Source organism: Grus americana, chromosome 1 (assembly GCF_028858705.1).
Source record: "Grus americana isolate bGruAme1 chromosome 1, bGruAme1.mat, whole genome shotgun sequence".
In the NCBI taxonomy this organism is placed as follows: Eukaryota; Metazoa; Chordata; class Aves; order Gruiformes; family Gruidae; genus Grus; species Grus americana.
The window spans coordinates 10,041,834-10,067,626 of NC_072852.1; the positions used below are offsets into that span (position 1 = coordinate 10,041,834).

Here is a 25,793-nt window from a genome sequence, read left to right on the forward strand (position 1 = left end):
GTGCCTACAACAGGCTTGACGACCTGTTTGTCTGAAATGCTCCACCCAATTAGCAGGTGTTGATCCTATTCGGAAAGGCAGGGTGTAATCTGATTTCTCCAGGAGACAGGTGATTACCCCACCCAGATAGGAAAGATAGACCAGAGACTCTTTAGATCTAGACTGTGGTCGCAACTTAAATTACTGCTGGGCTTGGTGAGACTGCTTGAGCTGAAACCAAGCAGTAGTGTTCATTTCTTTGCTAATAAAGCCATGCCAAAATGTGGGACAGGTTTACTCTACAGAGCAAACCCAATTTTGTTTTAAAATTATGGTCAGAAAAGAACTGCCTTCTGCTTGACCTCAGGGCTTCCCAGTGTTTTGAGTTATTCCTTAAATAAATTACTTCTGTGCTGTAGGAAGTACATACTACTGAAAAACAAAATAATTCAAAATAAAGGAAGCTTGCTAACACTCATGGAAAGGCTAGCAATCATGCTGCGGCTGCGAAATCCTGAAAACCCACTTGTTTGCTGGACTGCATCCACAAAAGACTTTGTTTTGTCTTGTTAACTGTGCATTAACCAGATGTACAAAAATATGAGATGGCCATTAAATCAGGTATTTAGTGCTGCAGCCTTTTCTTGGCATCTCTTTAGCTGTTCACAGGTCCAGAACAATTATTTAAGAATGAAGATTTAAGGACTGGAAACATGTCTTGTAATTTGAACATACTGAATGCTGAAAAATTTGGACAAATCTTACTTCTTAAGAATGCTAGGTCAGATGGTTAGTGCTAACGACAAAGATTTGAAGGCCTGATGTGTTTGGTCCTTGGAGTCAAGGGAGGCGTCTTTAAAGATTGGCTTATAATGACTTCTTCTAATGGCTTCTGGTTTAGGACTGTTTTCAGGACAGACCCTAGGGAGTATCCCACCTGGCTTAGCTACCTCCGTGCTTAGCCTTAGCGGTAAACTTTGGGCCAAATGACCAAGTACTAGTAGTGACCACCAGATTTGCAAGTAGTTAGGTAGGCAGGGAAACATTTTGTGTTTCACCCTCACTAACACAAAGGAAGAACCAGAGGAGCTTTCCATCTGCTGTGCAAGTGTGCTGACAATACAACTGTTTGCTAATGTGACACGCACTTTTGTGGCTTGAAGGAATCAGGATATATCTGCTTTTTTTCAGTGGTGTTTTTTATCATATACTTTGTTAGCTGTTTTCTTTTTTCCTATCTTGATGCTTTAATGGTTTAAATTCATGCAGACATCCTGCAACTTGAGTTAATTATACATTTTAAATATTCTCATGAACTCTTGTCATATCAAAAAATCAGACAGATAACAGGCATAACTTAATTGGAAAGATAACTGGAAGTACAGTAAGTTGTACTAGGCAACCAAAAATGTCTTATCAACCCTCATCGGCACCTTCAGCCTGAAATTTCTCAGGGCACATCTTGACAGCAGAGGAAAATCTAGATATGGAATTAATCAAGGGTTCCTCTGTAATGTCAGCAGTGGTCACCATGCCTAAGGGTAGTGTCATTCCTGATATCTCCAGAGGGGTCAAGTCCTCCAGATCACGATCCAATACGAAGCCCTCCAGATCACAATTCAATATAAGGGCCACTGAATCTGGGGATCTGTCAGCTTTTTCAAAGCTCTGAGTTGGGAAGACAAGCATAATTAGAATTCAGTCCACAAAATAACATAGATTTATAAAAGAGACTAGATATTCTGTTTACCTAGACATCTTCTAGGTTTATACTAGATTTGTGTGTGAGAGTGATGCAATACACACTGCTTGTAAGGCTTTGACTGATGGAGAAGTAATCCCCAAGAACTAAGTTAATAGAAATCCCTTTCTGTAACACAGACCCCGATACTTCAGCTGCTCGACTGACTTCACTCAGCACTCAGACTGACTTTGTCAGAGGGCAGGACTATAAAACATTGATCCTGCTGATTGCAAGGTACAATAATGACAAAGCAGGGATGGAAATGATGTTATTGATCCAACCTGCAAGGGGTACACAGTAATAAATCATAGTCTGCAAATGTTTTCATGCCAGCTGGCCTCCCCCGCTCTAAAATCATACACCTGCCTATACAGGTTCAGCTGGAAGGTTATCTCATCGTGTACAGGTGCCAGGCATCACTTCCCCACCCATCAGGGCCCGTGCAAAGCTCCTAATACTCAGGGACTTTCCTGTTACTGCCAATGCAGCTCTTAACACAATAGCTTTGCAGCAGTGTCGCCAACTAGCTTACTCCAATAAAATAAAACTTTAAAAGATTGTTGCATTTTAACAGAACCAGAATAATTTGCTTTGTTCCCTGCCTGTTCTGGGCCTCTTTAGGCAGGCTGTACTCTTTGACCAATATTTTTCTAAGTGCTACTGTAATAGAAAGAAGGAAACAGTACCCATTTTTAAATAATCTCACTGCATTTTACAAAAACCTGCGCACAGGCAGCAAGAACCGTGAAAGCATATGCCATGGAGAGCTCACCCAGAAGAGGAATTCCTTGCGTGTATTTACTGACGTGCTAAAGTGTTTGCAGGATTTAGCTGAGAATCGATCATCTGTGTACACGGCAATCACTCATATATTTACTGCAGTAACACTCCAGAAATATTTTCCTTGAAACAATGCTGCTGCATGCTGAAAAAGATACCTAGCCAATACCGACTGAGCTGATTGCAGCTGGCAGTAGCCCACTAGCAAAAGAGAGAAGTTAAAAAGCTCCCTGATAAGTCTGGAACATCTTTCAGCAGTGTGATAAATTTGAATGACAGCAGTAATATCAGGGATTACTTATTCTCCATGGATATCCCTGACCTTGCCACTTGAGAATTCAACTAATTGGACAGAAGAAGAAAAAAAAAAAAGTAAACATATTAATTAAACTCATGCATGGGACTTTATATGGAAACTGTCCATCCACTTAGATTTGAAAGACAAAACACGTATTTATTTTGTTTGTCCAGCTGTTAGACGATAGCTTTAAATCCCCTTGTCCATCCAGTTTAGACCAAACCTTCTGATATTTTAATCACTTGGCTATGTGGGAAGCCTGAAATAAAGGAAGAATGTATTACAGGCTTTGAATTAAATCAGCAGAAAACTGTTGAAGCTAATGATACTGTAATGGATTATTTGGGCTTCTACTTATTGCCCTGCATAATCTGGCCATTTGCATTCGCTGTAATATCTGAGAAGTAGTATGGATATCAATGCTGGATTAAAAAAAAAAAAAAAAAGAAACTGCTTTCTTAAAATAAGGAGAATTAGTTGGATATTAGTTGGTCACAGGGACTTACCCTTTAACTTCCACTTAAAAAGATGTCATTAAAAACTCTTTGCTGTGTCAGTAATCCAGATCGAAGGATCTAAGTTCCAGGCTTCTGGAGGAGAGATAATTACTGGGAACTCATAAAAACCACTTAAATTCTGTTTTAATTTTCATACACGGAGCAGATGTTTTGACAGATGGATGGACTTTATTTTTGTAACTGTCCGGGAAAAGTCTGCATAACACAGCCTAATCACTCTTACATATCTGTAGTGTTTGTTTTTCAATCTTTCTGAATTTGGCTCCTATGCTTTTGGTTGCAGACATTTTCTTTGTAATTTATTTTTTCAGGCTAATCTCTCTCTGCATAAGCCCTTCTATCAATCTGATATATAAATATTCGAAAACTCTTAAAAAATAAATGTGTATGTTTGGTTAGTAAGTCAGACATATTGATCTTCATATAGTGGGTGCCCTTCTGGAAAACTTAATTAACACTTTATCTTCTCTTCAAGACAGGCCCTCTGCCCTTGTACATAGTATATAATATCTGGAATTGAAATTTTGAGTTAAGAGCTCTGTCCAGACACACTGGACCTCTTTGACTTTAATTCACACTCGGAATGGAAGTGACAGTCTAGTAATTTCTCAACTTGTTCTACAAGTAGGAGTTTAGTACAGCAGAATTTGCAGTGGGGTTGGTGCTTTGGCTGCGTTACCGTAGTACGATGCAAATTGTTTTAACCACATTCATTTCAATAAACCGTCAACATGGAGCTGAGGATCTGAACCCCATCACCTCCTCAGTCAAGTTTAGAGGAAGCGTAAACATCTGAAATGTACCTGAAGTGAAAACCCTTTTCTCACTCAGGAAGCCCAGTAAACTTCTGGACACCTTTCCTTCCAGGTGGCCAAATGAACCTTTAACTCCTGTACGCAAGGTACAATGGCTTCAGTTGGATGTCCTTGTGCCTTTATACGCCAAACTAACCCCAGGAAAGCCTGTAGCATCTGCTTGGGCTTTGCTGAGGGGTACGATCCGTATTCCTTCAAGCAGAGAAACAAACTGGACGGTGGCCCGCGTTTGGGGTGGTTGCTTCAGCCACCGCACATGGCAGAGCCAGGCCAGGGCACGAACCATTTCTTTGGCCGTGCTTGGAGGATATTGGCAATCGTGCCATCACAGGACTGTTTGCAGAGGCAGATCCAGCAGTTACACTGTGAAAACATAGAAAAGTAGCTATCTGCAGAAGTTGCCTCTGTCAGGACAGAGAAAGACAAACCTTGCAGGCTATGCTAAAAGGTCTCAGACATGATGTAGGGGCTTGGCTACTTGGATTTTAAGGCAGAGGTACTTCTGTTCAAGGCCGAAGGCAGAACCTACAGCTCTTGGGGAAACCTTATACCAGTTATTGAAATATAAATGAAGATTAATCCTCTCCAGGGGTAGACAAGATAAATGAATGGGGATTTTGAGGACTGCAGTAACTCCCACATGATGTACTTAATTTTCTTTTTGAATATCTACCCCAATCATTCTGTACCATATGCAATCACTTATGCTTTCTGCTGTATGTTTGTATGTAAACTCAAGCTTTAGGGCATAACCCAATGTTTAGCTTTATATAGACAAGGAAAGTTTCCTATTATTAAACTGTCCATTATAATAACCAGGATTATTAGGTTGAAGAATTTATAATGATTCACTATGGTGATTCTGGTGCTCCTCTTCCTTAAGATTTATTTTCATAACCCACTCAAGTAATGCTTTCCTGCCTATGGAGAACTTTGCAAACCACGCATTCATTTTCATTCACATTAGGCTAAAAGGGTTTTAAACTCCTAGTCCACCCTGCTTTCACAAATGAAAAAAAAAAAAAACAACCCAAAAAAACCCCCAAAAAACCCCACAACTGATTTCCACCTGGAAAATAACTTGTATAAGTCTAATTTTCTTCTTTCGACTGTTTCACTTGACAAAGAACAATATTCAAAGGGTATGGATATGACCAGAATATATTACCTTTAAGCAACATCCCTTTCCCAGGGAAAGTGAAAAGGGATGCAGAGGTACTGGGAGGCTGAACTCACATGCAGACACGGTGTTTAAATTCCCTGACAATCTGCTCCTTACAGCGTCTGTCTCTGGGTTACTTCCTCTTCCTCCGGTGGATATTTTCTCCTGTCTGCTGTATTTGACTGAGATACCACATTTCTTTTGTTGTCTTTGTCTCCTTTCCAGTGCCTTACGCTCTGAGATCATGTAGCGAAATGCCTGGTTCTGCTGGCACAGACCTTCACGCTGACAATGCAGTGCTGGCCTGGGGGTCTGGCAAGGGCAGACGCTGCTGCCAAGTGGGGCAAGCCCAGCTGGAGACACCCAAATCATTCCAGGCTTCCAGCCAAGGGGGCCGGGGACTGGCTTTGTAGACGAGCTGACATAGCCGCCGGTGTCGGGACCAGCAGAGCTGTCTGCCAGGTTTCACAAGTGGAGGTGCCATTGTAGGAGCCTTGCACTGAGGGCAGCAATAGGGAAGCAGAGCCTGCAAATGGGAGTCCGTCACCCGAGTCTCATGTCGTGACGGACTCAAGTCGCCCCAATGCACGCACACTTTTCGTGATCAGAATATCTTCTTTGTCATATGTTAGGTGCTGAGATTCGGAGTCTGAGTGAGTCATTCAAAGCTGTTAAAGTTGTTATAGATTTATGGGAAGCATTTTCTTCCCAGAGCCACATAAACTAGGAAAACCTAATGCTCACCATCACAAAGAAAACTCTTGCAAAGTTCAGAATATCAAATGCGAAGGTACAGCATTTCCACACATCACGCTGTACCTGTGCAGCTGTACTGGAGCACAGTTAGACAAAGGAAGGAATCTGATTACCCTGCAATTGAAATCAATGGGTCTGTTGCTATTGTTCCAGGGAGAATAGCACCGTCTCCCAGGCAGGGCAGAAACTTCCACTTTGAAACTCCTGAGTTGACAAGGGCTTAAATCAGAACTGTAACTTTACTTTGATGTTATTTATTGTGGTTTAATACCCCTCTTTATTTATTTTTTTACAATCATGTAAAATATATAAAGAAACCTAATCTGTTAGGGAGGTGTATGAGAATTTACTGAATAGACCTTAATGGTTCCTTTATGCAGCTATAAAACACGACGAAGTTATAAGAGCAGTCTGAACTGGACTAGGAACTTTAAATGTTATATAAATTTATTTGTCATAGTCAGAGGTTTATTGCAGTAGGTATTTACCTTCCCCATTGTTTAACTAGCTTGTGTATTTGTCAGACTTCTATGGTAAAAAACATGTTGTATAAGGAATTAAGGAGACCTTAAAAGCAGGGAGGAATGAGGTAAATCTGCTTTTGGAAATACATTATAAATCTGGAGTAACTTTACTGATATTAACACAGTTACACTCCTATCAATTCTGAACACTTGAAGCTAAAGTATGCCTATGATAGAGTTAATTCCCCCACCCCAGGCTAATCTGGGATAATTCAGTGAAGCTGATGATAGAATTTTTCTTAGTTTCCATCCATAGAAATCAAAGAGAACTCTGCCCCTAAACTAAGTAGGGTTTTCCATCTCACCTTTAAAGTATTAGCTATCTAATACCTTCTTGCTGTATATTATAGATAAGCAGCTGAACAGTATTTAGTGAATGCCCAGAGAGTCACAGGTGGTGTGCTGCTGTAAATCAGAACAGCTCCACTGGAATCAGCTCAACCTGTTTAGATTCACACTGGCTGTGGGTCCGGCCCGCTTGGCTGTGGTCACAGCATTTTGCAAAGGCACGTGTCCACTGGCCTCTAACATTTCAGGTTCTTCAAGCAGTCCATTTTTAAAAAAATTAACAAACTATAGTAGTAGACCACAAAGACATTTTTTAAATCATGATACATCAAACCAGACAAGGCAAAGCACTGTCCTACTGAAACAGTGCTGTGATTAAATTTGGCCAGATACAGCTCTAAGTGAGAAAATTCTGAATTATTTAATAATGCACAAATCATTGGTCAGTTTTAAATTATGCAGAGTCAAAGTCAGATGTTCCATCTGAAGCAGAGAATATCAGAGTTTAAGAAAGGATCTATTTCAATTTTGTTCATTTTTAATGTTACATGAATTTGCAGTATTTGCCCATTTTTATTCTTGCAGGCATTGAATTATTAATACACTTTCATGGTTTGTCTATATTTCTTTTATTAAAGGGAACAAAGGACAAAAGCATTAAGAACACTATTGAAACATACATTATGATTTTGATGATTTATGCCAGATATTTGTTTAGTACTCTACCACTGTGACAGTGGAAAGCAGTCTGTGGATACATATACATATAATAAATGTATGTTCATGTTTATACATGTGTGGGAGGAAGAATACTTACGCACCAGAAATTGTGTGTATTTTTATTAAGAAAGGTCAGGACCCCTGGTAACATCCATCTCTATTTCTTTCAATTTCCTGTTGGATTACCTTAACTATCTCTGTGTTTTCTCTTCCATCTCAGTTGGAAAGATAAGTTATCAGCAGTAAGGCAAGGATGTAGTAAAATTCTGTATGCTTTTCTCTGGGTCCTTTTTTAATACATTGCAATTATCTATTATGCAAATAAACAAAAAAATTGGAATACCAATGTTTTTTCAGCACAGTCCTTTGTGTAAGGCAGGGAATCAGTATTTTATCTGCGTAAATTTGTTGCTTTTCCCTGTGGTGGCCTAAGGCATGCCTCAAATTGCACATGCATTTTCCTGGCAGAGCCATTGTTTTGTGTTTGAGAGTATCTGGTTTAATTAGCAAGCAAGTTACAGAGACCGATGGTGCCAGTCAATGAGACGTCCGTGGAGGCGGTAGCTCAGGTGGTGTTTCCACAGGCCCTGGTCCACTTGGAGAGGTACGGCTCAGTGCTGCACCAAAAACAGTCATCAAATATGCATAGAAAAGTTCCCTTCATTTTTAACACCAACTTTACTGGAAAGAGTTATTTTATTTCAATGTTCTTATTTTTCTCCTGTTTGAAATCCATTATTTGTGATTGTGTCAGCGGACTGATTCACAGCCATCGACATGTTTCTTTTCAGAGTTAGAGACCTGATTGAAATAAAAATATTAAATAAACAGAAAAAGTCATCATCTTGACTATCATGTTAGACATTTCCATTTTAATACCATTATGCATTAATAACGACATTTTTGTTAACAGATAACAGGTAATGTTTGTACTAGGGACTGATAGTGTTGCTATTAGGTTTTTAATTGCTGAATACTAGAATTACTTATGATGGATAATTTACTTAGGTAGAAAATGTGAAGTCCAAGTCTTGCAAAGCTTATATTCTAGGGGCTGTCAATAACTTCATTAAAGTTTAGCATATATATTCATCTTTGTAAAACTGGTCCCTGAAGACAGACAATGGGGGTGAGGTAGCATTCATATTATTGTTGGAAATGTTATATCAATGATTTGGTTTTCATCAGCTCCTTCCATCTGGCCCATCTTTCTTCTAATTGTTACTTAATTGAATACAAGCAAACAGTTGGTCCATTTTTCTTCATTATTTTATTCTGACACATTTCTATAAATGGGTTTTGTCTTACAAACATGGCAACAGCATAAATTACAAAGATGAAGCATGTCTGAAACAAAAATTGTGATTTTTTTTTGTGTACTCTTTTCTTCAAGGGTGGATGCTTTATTAAATGACAACCAAAGATATTTAAATGAGAACCTAAATCAGAATATCTATTAAATGCTTAGCAATAAACAAGCTTATAAACAGCATGAAATGATCACACTTTTAAAATCTGTTCATTCAGCCATATATCCTCAACACAGAACAGCTCTCATTAGTCATAATCACTCACTTAACTTTGTGGATACATTTTTTCCCATTTTTCTTTGCAGAGAGAATGTGCTAATTTCATCAAGGTGCTTAAGACTTACAACCAAACCCACTTGTATGCCTGCGGAACAGGGGCTTTTCATCCAGTCTGCACCTATATTGAAGTTGGAAGCCATCCTGAGGTAAACTATCTTAAACCAATATTTTTCTTTTTAATTTTTTTTTTTTTAATCTTTATTGGTGTTTAGCCATGATTTCTTCCTGCCAAGATGCACTCTCGCTAGTTTCTGTGGCTTGATGAGTGGATCCGGTAGGACCTGCTCCTGAATCAAGTGCTGATGTGCTGATTGATAAATCACAGCAGAATCTGTACTTTTCTCCCCTACGCAGCGTCTTTTCCCCAAGGGGCTTAAATAAATATGAATAAGCCCATTCTGCCTGGTTCATGAAAGTAAAAGCACTCTCTTTTTTTTGGTCAGGACAGATACCAGCTATAAGAGGGGTAGTGCAGCCTGTGTGTTTATTCTGGGGCCAACTCTGTCCTTTAGTCTCCAGTCCGTACAGTCTGACACCATGGCAGCTTCCCCCCAACTGGGAATTAAAATAGTGTCACACATTCGTAAATCCCACTTCTCAGATTTATCCTAACACACTGACAGCTTTTCACATGTGACCTCAGTTTTGTTTCTTTACTTTTTAGTGAAAAATAAATAATTTTTACCTCGCTCTTCCCCCCCATTTTTTCTAATCTGTAGTTTACTGGTTTTTGCTTAGTGCTGCAGAAAGCTTGCAGTAGCTCTTGTACTGTTCTGTCAATGATCGTCATAACTGAATAGAGAAGCATGGTCTTCCCTGGTGAAAAACAGTTTCACTCACAGAAAGCAATGGGACTATGCTGGTTTAAGATGAGTATGTAATATAAATTAGTCCACTTCATTTTCAGGCTGGCTTATCTGAGTATCGCTCCATGGACTTTTTCAGTTTAGCAACCAGGCTCTTGATGTGTTTTCAGCAGCCACTTACTTAATTTATAGGTATGTTTTACTGGTGAATCCACAGTTGTGTTACTTGTAGCTTCTGTGATCTCCGAAGAACAGCTCTTTCAAGTTACCCTGTGGTTTTGCAATTCAGATTTACAGATTTCCCTGAAAATAAAGGCATATTGTTAAATGAATGAGGACTCAGGTATTTAAAAATCAGAATTTTGTCCTGTAGAAAAATTAACGGATCTTTTGAGTGTTGTCTTTATAGTCTGGGAACCATTTTTCCCTATAAAAAGTCTTTTGATATTTGAAACATGAGTCTTTAAAATGTTCTAAGCATAAGGTTTTGAAGGGATAAGGGAGCTGCAAAGTAGAAGGGTTTGGGTTTTTTTTTTTTCATCTTCTTTAATGCTTTATTTCTGAATGCATTCTTGGCAATTAGTGATTGTCTCTTGACCACACACAGTATGTCATTGCTTACTGCATTAAACAGATTCTCTGCTTCCTGAGATCCATTTGGGAATTGGTAGACATATTAATTAACTCTAGTTCCGTAAGATGTGTGTCAATCAATTCTTGGCTATCTGCCAAGTGAATCTATCTGCAGAGAGATAGCTGGTATGAGGTCATTTACTTCTACATTTGGCTGTTTTATGACTGTACCATAAAACTAACACACACTTTATCAAGGATTTATAGAAAGGATGATCAGAGATGAGAGGCCAGATCCAACCTTGGTTTAACATTCTGGATTTTGAGACACTTGAGTCAATGATGTGTTTGGCCCTGGAGCTGGAAGAGGATGTTTGTTTCAGCTTCTTTTTTGCAGTCCCTAACTATCAACAAAATCTAAATTGCTGCGGGTTTGGTCATTTATGCAGTAAGGTTGATAGTCCTTGTGTGCCTGAATCATTCTCTTGACCCTTGGCTTCATCTCTGCAAAACAGGGAAGTCCAGAGTATGTTTATCTGAACTGCTTCAGACGCTGTTAGCTTTTGATTTCCTTTTCATGCTTAAGCTATGAGTGAAACCATCCTCACCTGCCCTTCCGGTGGCACAAGTCTCTGTGTCCTCTGGACTGTCGTGCAGGAGGGGTGACTGCCTTCTCAGCCCACGTCTGCCCATGCAGAGAGAAAGCGGGGCAGGCGGGAGGCAAGCGGTACCCACCTCTCCTCAGACTTTGACAGATCTGACAGTCAGCCTGGGTCTGTCCCTTGCAAAAGTGAAAATCAGATGAATAAATGAATTTATTAGATTTGCAATGAAAAATAATCTGGTCTGCCTCTGTCTCTCAGCCAGAGCCCGCTCCTTCCTTTCCCATACCACCTAGCCAGGAATTTCAAATGTGCATCTCCTCCCGGAGCTGGGGCCGAGGAGGGTGCGTGATTGACAGTAGCCTTCAGAGACACCGTGAATGGGGCGGGAGAAATACCCTCTTAACCCCTGCACCCCTGCACCCTGCGTCTGTGAGAGCCAGATGGTTTACACGGTCATGTCAGACAGCAGCGCTGGACATGTCAAAGGGCCTTTGCTCCTGTGTCATGTATGGTTTACACCTCCCTAGCATACTAAAAAAGGTAAAAAGTGTAAGTGAAGGCAAGCGGTTGATTTTGAGTTAAAAAAAATTGCCATCTAAACCATTTCCTGAAGATTCATTTTCTGCCACAACACTTGTGGAAAATTAACTGACTTCACCATCTGCTTATTTATTTTTCGAGCACTTAGAGAGGTAAATGTGAACTGATTAGGGGAATAGTCAGGGAATGTACCTACTGTCTGATAAGATTGCTTGTTGATGTGAGCTCTGAATAAAACCCACCTGCCTGAGTCCGGTGGAGGGGAGGAAATTAGTGTGTGCCAAACTGAAGAGGATGGAGAAGTGAAATTTAAAGAAACAAGTGGCGAGAGAGAGAGAGGAGACACTGGAAGCGTTTGGAGCGGGCTGCAGGAGGCTGGAATATGGTACAGTTTTTATGATTGGGGAAAGGAAATAAATTACTTTGTGTGACAATCATAAAGTAATGGGAATATGAATTGTTATATCTGTTGAATATCTCTTCGATATGAAGCAGCGTATCGCAGCCCCATTCCGTACTTGAAGAAAACCATTTCTAGTGATGAAACTAGGCAGGTCTAATTGAGTTTGATGAAGTACAGTATCAGAAATAATAATAAAAAGGTAAAAGGATATGAACAGCATGCTGTGCATCTGATTAAAAATGATCTGTGCAAATGTATACAACCTAATATGTTGTGAATTACACCGCAGTCTAAGGAGTAAAGCAGACTAATCTTTGCTTAAATCCTTTCCAGATGTGTAAGTGAATAACCACAGTATTTAGAGAGACGAATAAAGTTAATGTTTGAATAGACTCAAGCACGTAAGCCATGAGTAAGCAGGAAAGAACGTATTTAGAGAGAATGTAGCATGTGTGTATGCAGAAAATACCTGAGGAGAGCCTAATTTAAAGTGTGAGATCATCCATTGGAGAGGCTATATTTGTACCTCCACTGAATGGGGCAAACTGGCTCATATGCAGATGTCTATATTGTATGTTTAGGTGAGATGACCTAACACAGACACCTACACCAACTTCAGGGATCCGGGGTTAGGCAACACGTGGCATTCTCTCCACGTAACACAATATAATACAAGAAACCAATTACCAGACAAAACAAGAAAGTAATTAGTACTGCTGTGTTCTGCTCCCACTGACTTCTGAGGAAACAGGATTGGATGCGTAGGAATGTCGTACTTGACGGTTGCAAAATTACACAAGTCAGATCTGTGCTTGAAAGGACCAAATCCAACTGCAGGGAGACACAGAGGTGCATTAAACCCACTAGCAAATCACAACAGGATGCAGAATGCACCTGCCTGTGCATGCCTGAGCAGGGGGAAGGAGCCCTGCTCCCTTTCCCCAGGGCTCCCTTTGGGGTAGTTTGTGTGAACCAGGAGGGAACAGTCCCGTTTAGGAAAGAACAGGATTTTCCATTTACTTAACCCTTACATACAGGTGGAGGTATAGAGAATGCCCTACAGAACCTTTTTTTTCTTTAACACTCAGACAGACATTACAAGAGCTGTACAAAATTGTTTGCCAGATCCTCAGCAGGAATGCATTACGGGTTTCTTCAACAGAGGTAAATTAATAGATGCTGTCTGAAGAACTAACCCGGCTTCTTTTATTGTCTCCTAATTCCAAATTTCTTGTCATTGTCCAACAGATTAAAACTCATTTTTAACTGGATGAACTTAAAAGATCTGGGATCACTTTACTTGCAGGTTATTTCTCATTCGTAATCAATAAAGAAGCTCTAAATTTAGTTCAGATTTATGATGTACATAAAACATTAAGTTATTGCATATGAAGTTATATAACGCTACCACCTGTAACATATTTGCTTTTTCCGGACTCTGTGTATTTTAAAAATCTTTGGTTCAACTCATAAAATTTTGCTGAATTATACTTTCCACTTTTTTTTATCCCTTCTGTACTTCACATTAGAAGAGCTCCAGAGTGCATTTTCTAAGTAATGGACATCCTGTTCTGATACATTTATGCATCTGTCTTTTTTGTCTGCCTGTATATATTATACCCATGTATATAGTGATGGAAAAGCATTTTTTTTGCTAAGAGAATGACTCTGAAGGAACACGTTACTTGAAGGACCAGTGCTACTGCTGGTAGAAAACATGTTGTGTTTCATTATCTAATATAAAATTCAGGGTGAAACATTGGCTTCAGTAGTAGCAGATGTGGCATAAATTGGTCTAACTGCATTGAGGACAGCAGAGCTGTGTCGGTTTACATCAGTTAAGATTCTGACCTGTGGTTTTTAAGTGAAACATTTGAGCAAATGATTTTTTAAGTTAAGAATCACCTGAGGCTAATTTGCTTTCCATCTAATTAATTGTACCTTTCTATGGCATTTATATACTTACCAAATATAGAGAGAAAATATGAAGGAAAAGGATAGTGTTAAAGGATGATTCTTATTTGTGATATAACAATTGTGTGATACAACAATTTTTTGTGACATACTAGTTCTAAGCATCACTATAATCACAAAGAAATCCCAGTAAAGGACGATCTAGTTTACAGACTGTAACACCCTATTTTAGTTCAGGCATGCTTTCACCTTTCAAACCACTGGGTATCCTGCTGCTATAGTACATGAAAATAAAACTGAAGAGCCAGATCTCTAGCTTATCTAGCATTTCTTTCGATTGCCTGGGTAGTTTTGCCATGGGAAAAAAGAAAACATGTCTTAGATGTTTAAAGGCTGATGTACTTCACCTTGCTTCATAAAAAGCAGGATAATGATTTCTGCTATATTGGGAAATCCCAGGTATTGGACCTTTTGTACTGATGTTCTTGCCTGCGTAGGATGACAGGTAACAGGATAGTCAGTGTTAGGCACACATCTGCCCAGGCATCTCACAGGGTCAGTGGCCAAAATCATGACATAAAGGGGTTTGATTCCTCTGGAGGCTGCTAGGTCTGCAAACCATCACTTCTGCTGCTCCACATTACATCGATTTCCAGTCCCTTAGGCTACCCTGCGTGAAAACTTTTTGCATAAAATCAGGCTTTTCACACATGTACAATTGTTAAAAAGAATAAATCTTGGCATAGTTAGAATCTTCCTGGTATTTTGGAAGCATATAGTTTTATATACAGTTATATGTAGCTATATGTAGCATTTTTATTTTTTTCCCCAGCCATAATTCACTATGTTATTGGTTGGTAAGGGATATGCTATGGGAACTTTCCAATGACCTGAAGACAATATGTACAAGTGGAGTACAGGGAAGGGACAGAGAACATGACAGTCCTTTCTCAGAAGACAACCTAAGCGAGTAATTTGTTCTGGTAAGGTCTGACAAATATTTCTTTAAGGAAACTAGGATGTGTCACTGAAAGCTCTACGTATTTTTAAGCGCCGTCATGCGGAGGCATGTATTTCTTCCAGGCTGAGTGCTGTGTCCCAAGCGGCACCTCTTGTTATGTGGCATTATCTTGTGATAAAGTTACAGAAGTAGAAGGTCACCATAAAGAGGTAACCTGATTCCCATTTAAAAGACTTTTTGAAAAACTCCATAAACCCCTTTGTAAACAAATATGAATCATGTTCATGGTTAAATGCTATTATTTGTGAAGGCCTGTCTTTGAATACACTGCAGATCTCCTTTTACTTTAGCTGTTTTTTGAATACTTGTTTGCTAAAAGAGAATTTAAACCGGGAAAACTCAGATTTTTCAAAACTTCATCCTGTCATCCCCAACCAAAATATAATTCCAATAAAAATGTATATCCAGAGTAGATCTTTTAAAGTATGACTGTTAGGCTCTACGTGATAATTTATCTGTCGGAATAGTTTAATTTATGAGGTAAACTTCTCTCAATTGATTAGCACACATGATTAGTTGATCCATTTGATCGTCCATTTACCAACGTAAAGGTATATTTGTAAGAATAAGACTATTCCAAATCATATGCATGCAAAGGATCTGGCTCGGTATCTTAAAATTCAGATGCAGTGCAAGTATCATTTTTTTGGGGGAAAGTATTTAGCAAAGGGGTCATGCTTTAATCATTGACAGGAAATGTGAACATCATAGGTTTTCAGCTGTCATTTAATGCATTCAGCCCTGCCCTTGCATATTTCATAATTACACCTAAGCAATTTGGAATCTATTTATGTCTAAAGTGACAGAAAGTCAGTAATTATGTCTGAGGTTCACTCTGAGATTTACAAGTTGAACATTTACATGCAGGAAATGAAATCAAGTTTTACACTGTCGCAAGTCAAACCAGTGTGGTTGGCTATTTTATTTCTTCACCTTTATTCCTCAGTCTACAGACTTAAATGGTTCAGGCAAAATGGAAGCACAGTTCTTTAGTAAGTCATACAGAGGAGAGGTATAAGATAGGACGAGAAACAGAACAAACACATGGAATTTACAACTGCAAGGGCCATTTGTTGCACAGTAGAAACCACTAATGAAACCTCTTTTATTATTCAAGACTGATCAGTTCAGCTATTCAGCAACTAACTTTTGTTTAGGACTTGATAAATATGTTGAAATTGCTATGGCAGACCTCCCAGTTTATTCTTAAGTATATATAAAAAAACCCCATCATCAACTCCAGAACCATATTAGTTTAATATTACTTTATACATATGTTTTAAAGAAAATGTAAATGAAAGTCAGTGCAGGTGATGTTCTAACACTCTACAGTTTGGGTTTAATTGAAAACTTCCCTGAGAAGAGAGAGCACTGGTAAGGATATGGTCTGTAGATAGCATCGGTGTTTCCATGGATCTGGTCTGATCACTAGAGACATGCAATGACACAAAATGAAGCTTGATAGTAGCAGAACCCTGCATATTCTCCTCTACTCTTGAAAAAACCAACTGACACAAAGTAGCTGTTAACACAGATTTATTTTTTTATTATTATTTTCTCAGTGCAAAAAGAGTCCAGTGTGAACGATAGTGTCAAATCTGAACGCCTTGCCTCATAATGAGAGGAATCTATGCGCTAGCACGCTTCCACTGAGATAACTGAGATGCCATTGTTCCCTCACGGTACATGGCTTTCGCCTTCTGTGGCTGAGAAATGCTGGTTGATTACAGTGGAGAACTGTATACAGTACGCCACAGCTGAATGACTTCCATGAATAAGAAACTAAAGCCAGTCAACATATTCATTAGGTTCAAAGAAATGAGTCTCAGAACTGTGGGAAAACTTTTGTTTATGCTGCTGGAGGGGAGGGAAAAAAGAATGAGATAGAAAGAGACCTCCATGGAAGTAAATTCGCAGAGTGGAGCGTGCACACGCGCACATGCAGAACCGTTGAGTGGATTTTCACTTATACCACAGGCAAGGTCTTGCTTTGTGAGTCCATACCTTAACACCATGGGTAGCTTTGAATATGCTCAGATAACAGCTGATTCAAGTTGAAGACACTCTTAGGATCTAGGTCTAAATTCCTTTTTTTTTTTTTTTAAATGTGGAGTGATTTTTCCTACTACCAATTGTTTTCAGTGGAGTTCTCTGTGACTTATCCTGGTGTCACTAAGACTGAGGTTCACTCTTCATTTGTATAGTCACAGAAAAAACATTAATTTCTAGCATTGTTAGAGTGATGACTCAGAGTTTTGTGACTGCTTTAAGAAAATTAATTTTAGCGATGGCTACCAGTGGAGCTGAAAATACACCCACTGTTTGCATTTGGATGTTCATTATTTCTCCTATCAATTAAAGGATGTTATGATGAATTATTTATTTTCACAATATAAATATTCCCACTGACACATGATTACTTTACTTTACCATGAGATGATACGGTTTTCCTAATTCATTACAGACTTAGATTGTATTTTTAAGAGAGATGGCAATCGTATTAAGATATTGATCCAATTTTCTGGGTGGGAATATTATCATTCATCAACAGAGCCCATAATCTTTCTAGTAGCACAGAAGTTCAGCATTTGCCTCTTGTTAGAGTAACAATTGAAAACATTAACTCAACTTCACAGTCATGTAGCATATGCAAAATTTCATCCACACACCTCTCAAAACAAAAGAAGACAAGTATGACTGCATCCTTTGATCTCTCGACCAACATGGGGGAGAAAAAAGAAAAAAAACAAAACAAAACAAAATAAACCACAAATCACCATCTGTTGGGAAACTAATGTAATAAAACCAGTGGAAAGCCAGCCTATAGTATAGACTGACTTCATTGAGGAAATGACTTATAAATAAAATTATTTCTTGATTTAGAGGTGTAGGAGGAAGCAAACCTGAAAGAAGGAGTTGCCAAACACAGATTTGGATAGATCAGCATCAAAGCAACATTATTTATTGTGGGATCCATGTCACAAAGCTCAAGCTAACACAGGGCTGACCTCATGAAGAAGAGTCACGTTTTAAGTGTGATTTCTGCAGCTGAAGGAAGTGACTGCATTGTGTTTGCAGCTCCGTACAAACATCTTGTCAAATAGGCTTTAAACAACCAAGGTCACGATGCAGCAGGTTTTAGCTGTGGGTGATTCTCCGTATACAGGCCACAGGGCTGTGAAATGCAGAACAGCAAACTAACAAGAGTTATATTAAATATTCAGACATCAGAACCTAACCAAGAGCCTATTGACGTTAACCAACTTCACTGGACTTTGTCTAAAATTTTCTGAGAGCTGATGTGCTGTGAAGTGCCTTTCAGGCCTGATTTTTAATGACTGTAGGATATATTTAACTCTTGGCACTTACATGCGAATCTGAAAACACTGCCTCTTTCCATGTTTTCAGACCAACCTATTATTTATCATTTCTACATGTTCACAGTGTGTGAGCTTAACGGTACGTCAGCATGGTGACTGGCCTGTGGTTCATCCCAGGCAGGGGCCAAGAGGGTCTGTGTATGGCCATGGTGCAGGCCGCTCAGCGATAATGGAGAGGCTCATGCCTAAGCTTCTCCCCAAAACCTCCTCTTGATGTTGCTCCTGGCTGTAAGAGTCTTACTCATTCACAATTCCCAGAAAAGGGGCGTTTCCCCAAAGGAAAAATGAGAACACTCATGGATTTAAAAGCAATCTTTCAAAAAGATTCAGGAAAGAAAAAAGTCACTTTCCACAATGGGAGGCCTCCTTGGTGTGCTTCCAAGTTCCTTATACATCTTTTTCTTTCATCAACAGCTGCATTTGGCATGACAAAACTGGATTCTCCACAATGATTAAATCTTATTTCTCCTTTGATAAAAAGCAGAGCAACTGCAGGTGAAGCTACTATTTCTGTGAGTAAACAGCAGTACGTAGGTATTTCCAGCAGTTGCCTGGTGGAACAGGAAATAATTGTTCTTCTCTTGTTATCTGGACCATCCCCATTTTTATGTACAGACTCATATTTATGTGAAAATGCTTTCATAATGCCTTCCAGATGCCTCCTTGCCTTTACAAGGTTTTGAACTATCTTCTCTGCCCTGCGTTACACAAAGAGAGTCTCGAATTTGTTGCTATCTAAGTGCATTCAGATCATAAAATTCCTCTATTCCATAGTTCAGTAAGAAAATTCTATATATTGCTGCTTTCATTAATAATTAGTACTTTCCTTCTTAAGGAGAGAATTAACTGAACCATGTAAGAAACTGAATAAGAATTAATCCCATATTTGCCATACACACAGAGAAGATGTCTGCAAGAGGCAGGATCTCTGCAAAAACAGTTTAACCATTGTGTCACTTTCTAACTTCGCTAAATACCTTTGCAAAGGATCAAGAAAATGGTTTTTATCAGTATACAACCTTTCATCTTTTTTGCATCACATGTTTCGCTGGCATAAGATGACATAGACAGATTAACAATCAGGTATTTCAAGATCTTAAAAGTCTGACAGGAGAGAAAATCCTTCTTTAAACAATACTGTTATGTGACTACGAGACCCAGTGCAGCAATGTATGCTTGATTGCTGCAATAGTGCCTGTCAGCAGGATGAAAATCCAGTTTTAGGAATGGGTCATGGCTTAGACAGAGATTGTATTTTGTGCAGGGAAGTAACACGGGACTCTGCATAAAAGTATCTGACAATAACAGACATAAAAGCGGTGCATAGGCATAAATAATTATCTTCCTTATACATTAGTCCATATACCTCTTGCTAGGAAGAGTTAATCAATTTGCTGCTGAAAGGCTGTGTGAGATTAAGAACAGTACTGAAACAGGCAGCGTTTTAAATATTTGTGCTTGTCCCATATGCCTACTGCTTGTGTGATGCTGGAAATCAGGCTAAGTGTTCACAGCCACTCTTTCCGTCCTCAAAATCTAAGAATAAAACCACTTGAATTCAGTTGGGAAAAAAATATTTACTCTTCCATTCCTTCTCAGTTCCAGCTTACATAGTTTGTAACAACTTGCTTTCTGTTTGTGGCACTCAGTAAGTCTGTTTGGAAATGTGCTGGCTCCTCTGTGAGCTCCTGCGCGTAAACCGTGCAGAATCTCTGTATCTTGCCTCAGATACCGTTCCTGTGAGGGAAATGTACTGTGCCCTTCTGTTCCTTCCTTCACCTCTCCTTCGTTTATGTAAGACAAATAATTTAGTGACTGTGACCTGACTCAGATGAAATACATGCCTCTGACTCGTTCATGCCTCTGCGGACTTTGAGTAAATTAGTTATCTCCTTAGTAACTCATTTCATTGGGAAAGTGTGAGTAACTTTCTACCATTACTTGGGAACTCAAGGAAAGAAGAGCTCATACCTGCTTTTTGCTTTCCCTTCAGCTTGTGTATTATTTGTCGTAGACAATTCACATATGGTTATTTTTATTTATTCCCAGAAGGAAACTTTGTTTTTGAAAATGTGGTTTTTCTTTAGCTCAGTGAGTCAGAAAAGAATGTGTGAAACACATTGGATGAAAAACCAGTCACCACTGGAAAACTTAGAAAAAAAAAGAGGTATTGTGCAGAATGAATAAATGTATCATGATGAATTCATGCTTATTAGAATTGGCGGTGATTTGCTATGTCATCTAATCTGTTCAAATTTGTGTACATCTGCAGTCATCTGCAAGTCTGGACTGTCTTCTCACCTGTAGTGATATAAATCGCAACTAGTGATTCTTGCAGTGCAGCATTAATTTGCATTTTAATTCTTTCTTCTACAAATATTGCATGGCTAATCATAATTATATGCATTGTCCAGCCCTAAGCAAATCTCTTCCTATTTAGCGTATGTATCAAACAGTTCCAGAAGAGCTGCCATATAACTTTTCCCTTATATGACAGCATATATTTTGGTGAAGAAATGCTACTTAATTTATGACAATCTATGGATTCCTTTGAGTTGCAACATGGTCACACTCAGGGAGATATGTTAATAAACGTTCTCGAGTACATAATCAGATGAGAACACAATACTCTCCATTAATGAAATATGATCCATAATGAATCTTGCATGGGAGTGCTAATAACTACCTTTAGGTTAAAGTGCTCAGATGTCACAGTATAACAATATCTGTCTTAGATGTGTATCATTACAGCAAAGTAATTAAAGGTTACTTAGCTGTTAAATGGTTACCTTGGAGGAATCCTTCAATAATGTGGCTTCAAACATGCCTTCACAATGAAATTAATTAAGCAAATTAAATATCAGCCTTGTAGTAGGCTATTTTATGTGCAGAATATCTGGCATACAAATATAGAATATGTTTGGTAGCAGAAAGCTAAGGAGTTGAAGATATGCTCATTTGTTTTTAAAACTAAAACAATCTTGATTGTTCTTACATGTAAAATAATGTTTATACTGTTGGGTTAAAAAGAACAGCGACAAAATTGCTGAAGAGAAATGGAATCTCAAAATTATCCTGGTTGCGTTCCATGTGCTGCATGAGTGCAAAGCTCAAGTAGCACTGCTCAGGATGGGAGAAGTATTAAAATTCACTTGATCCTTTTCACACCTCTGCGCTACATGGAGTTAAAAGCCTGGTAACGAGTGACTAGAGTTTTGCTAACAGCTCAGTCTGACTCATCAGGAAGATGCTTTCAGGGATTACTAGCTTGCTGCCTTCTTCTCTATTTAATATTAACCACACCAGGAAAGTTGAGCAAGCGGCTTGATCGGGATATAAACTTTTCTCATCATCCGCTTAAGTGGGAATATGACATGGGCAACACCAGTGACAGAACGGAGCACTACAGAAATGAGAGAAATTTATTTTTCCCCATAATTTCCATGCTGGATTGAATGCTCATTTCATAGATTTTGACTTAAAAAATCAATCATTTCCTAGCATTATGCAAACTGGCAGTGACAAATACACAGTATATTCTGCTTTTTCCTTTGTTTAAAGAGAAACAATCCGCTAGATAAATAGATCATTCATCTGAGACCTTTTCATATGTAAGCAAGAAGGTGTAAAATTCAGATCTCTGCTGTCCTCCTGAAACACTGGCCTTGCTCCAGGCAATGACATTATTCACATACCTTAAGTTTACCCTTATTTAAATGTTTTGCCTGATCATGTCTTTTAACAGAACAGAAAGAAAAAAAAAATATTTCTCTCATGGTGCAGAAATCTTTGCTCGCAACACAGCTAGGAAAGTATTGGCAGAAGAAAAGGAAAGATGAAGAAATCTTGATAGAAATCTGCCTTTTTCATGCTATGATATGTGTTTTTATGCCAGTGAGATAATTAGCAGTGGTGGCACCATCTTATCGGTGATATGCAAAGCTGCTGCACATTTTGGTTGAGGATGACAGCGATGTTATGGGTTCTTCTCCAGTCCTCAGGCTTCTGCCAGGCCAAGTGGTTCAGCCTTAATTGGTTTTGCTCTCTGCAATTCAGATTTCTTGAAAGATGAAGCTTCAGTCTTTGTCATGTGAAAATGATCCCATGTCTCCAGGCCAAAAAAAATCCCCAGCCAAGCTAAAGAGCAGTGATGGAGCTATTTGTCCACTGAATAGTCTTTAGATGCCCTTCAGAGACCCTCTACACACATAAGGGCCAAGCCTACACAAAGTTATAACATGTAAGTGTGGGAAAAAAAAAAAAAAGAAAAAAGTCTTAATACCAGGATTCTCAAGGAATTGGTCAGTTTTCTGTGCAGCAGCTTCTTAGATAATGCAGATATTTACTTCTTGGGCACAGTAAAAGCATATATACTGATTGATTCAGCCTGGTTCCAGATCTGGAAATGGCTTTTGAAGGGGGATTAGGAAAAAAAAAAACCAAACAAAAAACAAAAAACAACAAAACCCCAACAACCAAAAAAAACCCACCCTATCTAAGAGAGGAAGACTCTCTTCCAATGAGTTCTTTTGCCCTGAGGTATGATTTATTTTTTTTAATTATGAACCAGTAAACGTGTAATCAGAAAACAAATGGCATTGATTACTTTTTCAAAGCAGTAACTCTCTAATCATTTCATCCTATACTTCCAGGTTGTTTGAAGTATGGAACCAAAACAAAACCTGAAAGTGGTTTGCCATTTGTATAAATCAGCGTTACTCTCTGTAGCTAACATTTATTTACAAGCTTGCAAAGGGTTTCATAAGGGATGTGAGTGCACCTACAATACAAACCATGTGTCAACCAGCAGAAAACTGCAGAGTGATAGTGCTGTTGTTTTTTCCCTTTACTTGATCCAAGTTTCATTTTCTGTTTGGCTAAGCATCAGTGGTCATGAAGGTGGTATATCAACAATAGTCATGGTGGCATATTCAATTTAATTATAGCTGGTTGAAGTGCTTAACTTAATTTACTTTTTCTGAATAACAATTTATTTTATTCTGTTTTAACAAACCTTTCTGTTTATGCATTTCATCATCTTTTGTTATAAGAAACAGGGATCTGGTTTCATTAGTTAAGTGTGGGAGTAATGAAAGAGTAAGTCTTCATCAACCTACTGTTGCTATACCTAGGGTCTTTTCCTGGCGTACTTACTGAAGAACAAATCCCTTGAAGTGGGTAGAGTTTAGTCTAGATCATGAATTTCGATTCCTGACTAAAAAGCTGTGAAACTCATACCGAATTTAGGACATGGAAAGATTTGGCATCATTCAACATGGCACAAGGCCACAATGATTCTTCCAACAGGTATAATGTAATAATAAATGATTCAGACACGAGTACAAGATTTATGTATTCTCTTAACGATTGGTGGGGATAAATAGAACAGAATGGGGAAAGTTGACTTTGTTTAACCTCAATCAGGGGAGCCAAAAAAAGGAAAGTTTGGACAAGGCAGTGGAAGTTTTGATTGTGAAAGAGCTCTCTGCATGACTTAAGCCTTGTCCATAAGCAAACTTGTGAATGTCTCACTAAGGTAGTGCAAATCCCTGCACAGGCATTCTCATTTCAGTTAAAGTAGTATTTCAGGTCTGGTCTTAGCTGCCTGAAAGTAACGGAAAATAAGCTGCTCTTAAACTGAGCTCACTGTGTCGACACGGAGTGCATGTGTTTACTGGAATCTCATTACATTCAAACACCGTGAGACAAGGCTGCAGATTAGTGCTTGCCCTGAAAAGGCTCTTTAGCCTTTCAAAGGATTTTGCAGGAAAGCAAGCTGGAATACAAGCCCTTGCTGCTTGTCATTTGTAGGTTTGTGAATTTGGCTTTTATTTCTTCGTGCAAATGTGTTTTCATGCAGACATTGAAAAGCCATGACCCACTGTAAAAAGGATTACCTTGAAGAGAGATAGTAAGAATACAGTGTAAAGGATGGTTAATACAGAAATACTAAATCTCTCTCTCTACGAAGATTATAGCACAATAAATTTTTTAACTCAAGGTACTTTCCTGACATTATAAAAACAGTCACATATCAGAACCACAAAATAAAAGTTTTAAAGAGAGGGCTAAGAGAAAATAAAAGAAAATGTCTGTTATTTTCTGTAGAAGGATGATATAGAATCCCTTAAAAAATGTGATTTATTTTAGCTGACAGTGCAGCAAGTAGTTTAGATAACACTTAATGACTTAGATATTATTTTTACAATCAGTATCTTTCATGGGGTATTAAAGATAATAAATAAGGAAATACTTTAAAACAGATAATAGAAGACAGTAAGAAAGGCTGGAGATTTCAGTTGCTTACAAAAAGCCTGACATCTCACTCACGTGAGCAATGACTTACTCTCATGAGCCACATTAGCCATTGGAGTAAGAGGAATCAAATCCTTGTCCAAAATTATTCCTTTGGTGGAAAAAAAATAAAAAGAACAGGGATGTTTTTTCAACTTACATCTACAATATCTTATTTGTTTGTCTAGATATTAAGCAGTATGGTCAGAAACAAATCCAGACTTAACCTTCTAAAACTTCCCAAACAGAGAAAAGTAATATGCTTTGGGTTTAACTAGGATTTAAGTCACCGCAAGAGTTAAACTGGAGCAAAAATCTTTTTTCATTGGTGTTTTTCCAGTTTTCACTGGTCTCGAGTCAGGAAAATGCCACATTTACACTAGCTTTTACAGATTTAAGAATACGTGATTGCACATTGTGCCTTAACAGGGACTACATTTAAAAACAGGCTTAAATGCTTTCCTTAGTTTTGAACTTAAGATACCAGAAGAAAAAATAATAAAAAATAATAATAATAATATCTACTCCTGAAATTTAGCTACCTAAATTTGAATTTTCATATTTACATACCTAACTAGAAGAATGTAAATTAGACATCAAAAGCACCATATTCATTGGTGCTTATCTGGCTTATTAACTTCAGTCTAATTTTCAATGGGGTGTTTAAGAATCTAAATGCCATTTAAAGTAATTGTCTCTAAGTTTCTTTGAGGAAAATAAAGATGGAAGGATGTATAAAAACAATCTTTCCTGAGGTCTTGAATGGAAAAAAAAACATTGAAAGGAAATTGAATATTGTACCTCAGAATAAACATTGAAACTGTTTGAAATGATAATAAGATGTAATAATTTCTAGTGGACTTCAGTCTTTTCAAGTGCTTCTATTTCTCAGAAATGCTTATGTCAAATGAGCATACCTTATTTCAAAATTTCTAATGCTGGTCAAGACCAAATTTCATGTACTGCAGGCCAAATTCATTACTGACAAAATTGGTGTCTATTAACTAGATCGTAGTATAAGTGGGGTTTTATTCTCATTTTTCAAACATGTTCTAGAAAAATTACTTTTTTTGGATCTTCTAAC

At 38.3% G+C, this 25,793-nt stretch overlaps 1 protein-coding gene across 1 annotated transcript in view; it reads left to right on the plus strand.

Annotated features, from left to right (window-relative positions):
* SEMA3A (semaphorin 3A) overlaps nt 1–25,793 on the plus strand; it is a 172,646-nt gene that overhangs the window by 60,323 nt on the left and 86,530 nt on the right. Inside the window, exon 4 of the mRNA XM_054804985.1 lies at nt 9,200–9,319. Coding sequence (XP_054660960.1) covers nt 9,200–9,319 — 120 coding nt within the window. The remainder of the gene's footprint in view (nt 1–9,199; nt 9,320–25,793) is intronic.